Source organism: Morone saxatilis, unplaced genomic scaffold (assembly GCF_004916995.1).
Source record: "Morone saxatilis isolate NCDOM2014 unplaced genomic scaffold, NCSU_SB_2.0 Contig24, whole genome shotgun sequence".
Lineage (NCBI taxonomy): Eukaryota > Metazoa > Chordata > Actinopteri > Moronidae > Morone > Morone saxatilis.
Window position 1 is genome coordinate 26,565,884 of NW_023339807.1, and position 5,927 is coordinate 26,571,810.

Genomic DNA, 5,927 nt, shown 5'->3' on the forward strand with positions numbered 1-5,927 from the left:
CCGTCTGCGGCTCCTCTGTTAGTGTTTTTTTCTTTCTCTTTTGGCTGTGAATTATGCAGCTCCTCATAAAGTGACTGACACTTCACACACATTCAGATTCAGAACGTTTCTTCAGGCAACATTAAACTAAATCTCCAGCCAGGAGCGAAGAATCCAGACTGGGAGGTACAGTGGTCCAGACCAGAAAACCAGACCCCACATTAGGAGTAAAACTGGAGTCACAACTGAACATTTAAATGTACAACAGCTCAAAGATTTGTTTCCCAAATAATGGAAGAGGGTTGAACTACATTACCCTATTTGTAGTAGCATTTCTTCTGTGGCTAATGTTCTTTTAGGAATGGTAAGATTGGTTGCTCAATGTACTTTGGCGGTCTACGTGGGAAACTCACAGAGATGGTGAGAGTGTACTCGCCTCAGTTTCTCTCATGGCTGATAAACAACAGTAACACTGAGTCAACAACTAGTCCCTGAGGCTTTGAGAACATACCGTTAACACTCAGGAGAGAGTTGTTGATTATAAAGATTTCTAATGGTTTTATCTTTGTTAAAATGATAAGGTAGGTTGAGTTCCAGATGCTAGTGGAACAGCAGTTAGTTAAAAGCTCTCTGTTCAGTTCACTTCATATCTCACATCTTATTGGTGGGACATTAGATGTATCGTTAGCGTCAGTGGCTGAGCTGGACTCGGCTTGGATAAAAGGATGAAAGTGGCACGGCTGGTGTTTTCAGACATCTGAACAGCCTCTGAGTGTTTAGGGGTGCGTATGTAGGCTTACCAAGAGTTGGTGGTATGCAATCAGAAGTGCTGGTACTCCCTACTGGTGAGTACGGGCTCATTTCACTGAAAAGTAGCATTGCTGGTAACTGATTAGCTGGTGTCTTATCTGCTGAGCTGTTAATGGGTGGAGGTGAAGCTTCGCCCGTCTTGGTAAATAAAGATTAAGTAAGATGAAGGATGAGCCGGGCTGTGATGTGGATGACTGGTCATCAAGACAAAAGACAACAGAGGAGCTGCACTCAAATAACATCTATGTGTTTAGAGAGACAACAGGTTGACAGAGTGGAGCAACATTCATCCTGTTTCTCACAGGAAAGGAATTCACTCAGTTTGATAAAGACACGCAGAACCTGAACAGAGACGGCTTGATTGATTCATTCCAGAGAAACACGCTTTAATCTGGGGAGAAATTTGCTCATTTAAAATCACAGTTGACCTCAAAAACAGAAACGTTTATCATCAACGGTTTTAAAATGAATATACTCCAACGCGACGGTTCACTGACACTGAACCAAACTATACAAGCATTGGTCTCGGTGCAGATTAAAGAATTAAAACTAATCAATCACAGTTTAGCAAATCAAGTAATGAGCTGAAAAAAATCTATTAAACACAGAACATTATGCTGGTTCACTGCTGAGTTTGACATCACTGGAAACTAAACCCCGCTGGGTATTTGGACTGTTGTTTGAAGTCTGATGACATTTAGCTTCCTGTGGGTCTTTTTCAATGTAACCACTAAATTAACTGTAGAAAGAATCGGTCAATGATGGCTGATATCTGCCCAATGTCCGACCCAACAGACATGAAAACGAAAATGATGATTGCGACACCTCAAGTTGTTGAACGTTCTCCTGGATCCATTCTATATATATTCATAAATCCATTTATAACTTCGTCATAATTTGTCCAAACTGTAAATTTACGATGTTGGTTTGTTGTTGACACACAACATCTATTTCCTGTCTGTCCGTCCTAGAAGAGGGATCCCTCCTCTGTTGCTCTTCCTGAAGTTTCTTCCAGTTTTTGGGGAGTTTTTCCTGATCTAAGTGGAGGGGATAAGGATAGAGGGGGTTGTGTGCTGTACAGATTGTAAAGCTCCTTGAGACAAACTGTGATTATGATATTAGGAAATATCAGAGGTTCCCAAACTTCTAAACCTTCTTTTCCTTTTCGACGGCTTCACTTGGTACGTCGTGCCAGTCAAGAAACTTGCCAAGCTAAGAAAGAATAAATAAATAAAAGATTGGATGATGTTCAGTGTGTATTCTGACGTATCTCTCCACCAAGTCCTGGGAAAACCAGGTTTGACTTTGACCTCTGCAGGTGGGCCAGATTATTTCTTGTTCATGCTTCCTCCAGTACTTTGGCACTTTTCACTGGTCAATAATGTCTCATGAAGTTATTGAGTGTAAACACAGAATCTGCCTGAACTTGTTTGTACGGAACTGAGCAACAGCTCCTCTTCCTGTTTCCCTTCCAAATGCTGTCAGAGAACACGAGGAAACCCATTTTTTATAGTCATTTAATTTCCCACAACATGCTGTGTTACAGTTAGAACATATAGAACAGCATTTACTTGATGTTCAGGAAAGCAACAGTTATTTTAAAATCCTTCTCTTCCTGTTTTCAGAGCGTGAAGATCCTGACGTACCGAGAGCCTCAGAACCCCGAGTACAGAGACTTTGTCAACAACCTGAAGACAGACGCCTTGAAAATGTTCAACTACACCATAGAGGACTCACTGGTGAGAAGTGTGCATGTTTTTGGATTTGTTATACTTTATTTGATGGGTCCCAAAACTGGCATCCAACTATACAGCACTCAAAGTGATTAAAACAAAGTCCTGTTGTCCCGGAGGCATTAAAAATAGCAACTGGGACACAGATACAGTGTCTGGGACAGTAGTGAAATGTATCGTTACAGAATTATTATGGTTATGCATCATGGAATATATATTTTAATTTCCAATTTAAAACATTTTATGGCATGCAAAATCAATCATAAAGAGACTCAGTGTTGCCAATTTTTTTTTTGTGTTTGTTTAGACCCTCTTAGCAACTTTATTTTTAAAAGTGACAAATTTATCAGGGTAAAGGGAAGAAATACATATTGATATATATATATAAATATATTTTGAAAAATATTCATTCCCATGTATGCTACTCAGATTAATCACAGTCTTCTGCAAACCGCGCCAAGGTCTCTACCTCTCCTCTTGGGCCGTGCACAGGCAGTTAGTAGGTGTGAGGCAGGTTTGACCTTCTCTCTCACTCTTTCTCTTGTTTTTACTTCATGTCCCTGTCGTGAGTTTGTTATTAGTCATTAAACTACATTCATAATATAGAATAAAAGAAAACCCACAGTTTAAAAGGCTGTTTGAAGGTTAAGACTTGGTTTTACGGTTAGGGTTGGGTTCAGGTTAAGGTTAGGTTAAAAGGGTTTGGGAATACATTCTGTCAATGATGGGTCTCCACGAATATAGTAACAGTAAGCCTTTTCAATTCCCCTAAAACAGTGGAAATATCTGTATACCTTCCAGAAAAATCATAAAAACTGGACCTGTTTTTGAAAATGGTTTCATTTCTGACTCAGAAAAATATTAAAGTGACACTTATAATGATTTGTTGGAATATGGCTCACATTTCTCCACATGTATACACTATATCTGCTTCTTTTGCTTTACTAATCTGGAAATACAAGAAAACCAGGTGAGAAACAACAACACGAAAAATGAAGCAAAGAAGACTTGCTTGTTTGTTAGTAATGCAGGTGATTAGTATGATCAGGGTTCATCCTCTGGAAACAACCAATATCAACAGGAAGTACTGGACCAACAAACATCCCCGCCCTCAGGCCTTACTGCTGGTGGACAAAGACAGATATTATCTTAGAAAAACAGAGGAAATTAGGTTATTAAACATAATGAACCTGACAGATTCAGCACTGGAAAATATCAACAATGTATAGATGAGAAAAGACATTATTATGCAAATGTATAATTAGCGTTGTCAGAGCTGTCGGTGCAGCTGGATGACTGAGCCAATTCAGTTTAGAGGAGCTAATTTAGTCTGCTGATCTTATCCCGTCGCCTCATCCTGCACAAAGGTTGAACATGACACACACACAGAAAGAGGAAAAACAAAGGCAGTGCAGCTCTCATGCTTCAAACCCCAGATCAACTCAACACAACACATTTCTAACTGCTGCTGATGCTATCAGCCGAGATAAAGATTACACGGTGTAAAATACAAACTGCCCTTCACAACACAAGTCTGGAGAGGAGGTGAGACATCTTGTTTTGTGTTGGGTTTTAGGCACTGTGCACACTGAATATATCAAAACCACATTTATAATTGGCCTTCAACAGGGTCAGACTAGGAATTAGGGATGGGGAGTATTCACCCTTTAATCTGGTTTACAACGGTGGTATGATCTTAAATAAAGTCAAAATCAAAATGATGCTGAAATAAATTGTGTTTTCTTAATGAAGTTTGGTTGATCAGGGCTATGATAACATAGTTGATAGTAAATTAACCTCTGTGGCTCACAGCAGGACAGGGTGAGAAGCGACAGTGTAGATAAATCCACTTTTTAATCCCAAAAGTTTAAAAAATAAACTCTGTAAATGTCTCCAGATCAGATCTGGTGACTCTGGGTGTGTATTGATCCAGAAGTTCAAGCAGCTGTCTGTGGGCAGCAGTAGCAGCTCTGTCTCTCCCTCCACACACAATACTACAGAAGTTGAATATTTTTTTACGTGTGTTCGCGTCGCCCAATTCGCAAATTGATGTTTATTCGTGTCTATTTGCGTCTTTGATTTTGTGTGTAATCTACTTGAGTAAATGATCTTATTCGCCTTTGGTGGGAACTCACTATTAGAGTCCTGCTCGGAGCCTCTGCAAATTACTCAAACTACGTCAAACTACTCGAAACCCCAGTTAGTGAATATACTCTACGGCTCTACTACTGTCTGTCCTCTCACCCAACCCTACTAGGGATGTCACTCTCATGAGTTTCTAATAGTTTAACATTGCAGCTCTATGGCAAAGAGTGAGAAGATATATCAGGCTTTACCTGCCATTTATTGACAAGAACAAAAATCGAAACGTGTCCATTGAATGTATTTGACTCTTTTGACCACTGTTCTTAAAAGCAGGAATACTAAAATGAAATGACTCATTCATCGGCAACAACAGCACTGGTAGTTTATGAGCAGTAAGAACGTATTCTTTAAATGCGGAAAATCAAAAATTTATAATTTAAAAGTTTGCGTGACACCAACAGCACATCCTCAGGGATGATGGGATGTGAAGTGTGTCCAGTAATGTGTGAATTCACTCCTCTGTGTGATCAAAGCGAGGAGCAGCTTTCTATCTGTTGGTAAGGAGGGGGGAGGGAGTTAACGAAACATATCAGGATATAAAAAGTGTCACGTCAACTGGCAGATATTTAAAAAAATCTAATCAGTTGTGGTATTTTGTGAAGAACAGCAGGTCCTTGAGTTCATGGCTGCTACAGATTCAGCCCGTCTGAGGTGTGTGTTTGTGTGAAATGTCTCACACATTACTGACAGTTTGGAAGTTAAAGCTTGAAACAACACACAGAAACTGTGGCCAGATGTATAAACGATATCCATGGTATTTATAAAAACAGATGGCGAGAATGTGTACAGCTCGCACATACCGCTACACTGTGACGGTAAGGTGGACATTAGAAATAAAGTGATGGATGTAATCTAATACGCTAATATTAAAACTGTTTATTTACACAGTCTAACCGGATACAGTCTGCAGCCGGTTGGCTTAGTTTAGCACAAAGACTAGAAACATTATGATTTGGGTCTAAAGCTCTTGCCAGCTCCCTCTTTTTCTTCTCCTTTCTGTTCTGGCATCCTGATCTATGTGCAGGTCCTGGCACACAACAATCTTATATTCAGGTGATTATACATTAATGAAAACATATCTATGGATATTAAATTCCATTTTCTGCCAGTAGATCTTCCTCAATGTTACACACTGGACCTTTTTAATAAGTAATGGTGATTGCTTAAATTTAGAATGAACATTCCTGCTGGCCTCCATTGGTCTCCGTAGCGATGACAAATGATCGATATGATGGATGATGGATAACGTTAACAGTTACT

The 5,927-nt window shown here is 39.6% G+C and overlaps 2 protein-coding genes across 2 annotated transcripts in view; both read left to right on the forward strand.

Annotated features, from left to right (window-relative positions):
- LOC118336472 overlaps window positions 1-5,927 on the forward strand; it is a 744,338-nt gene that overhangs the window by 652,042 nt on the left and 86,369 nt on the right. The gene's annotated exons all lie outside the window — the stretch shown is intronic.
- The window catches only part of LOC118336553 (atrial natriuretic peptide receptor 1-like), a gene marked incomplete in the record, with an annotated part of 74,392 nt that overhangs the window by 25,827 nt on the left and 42,638 nt on the right, over window positions 1-5,927 (forward strand). The window contains 1 exon segment of the mRNA XM_035673222.1: window positions 2,415-2,528. Coding sequence (XP_035529115.1) covers window positions 2,415-2,528 — 114 coding nt within the window.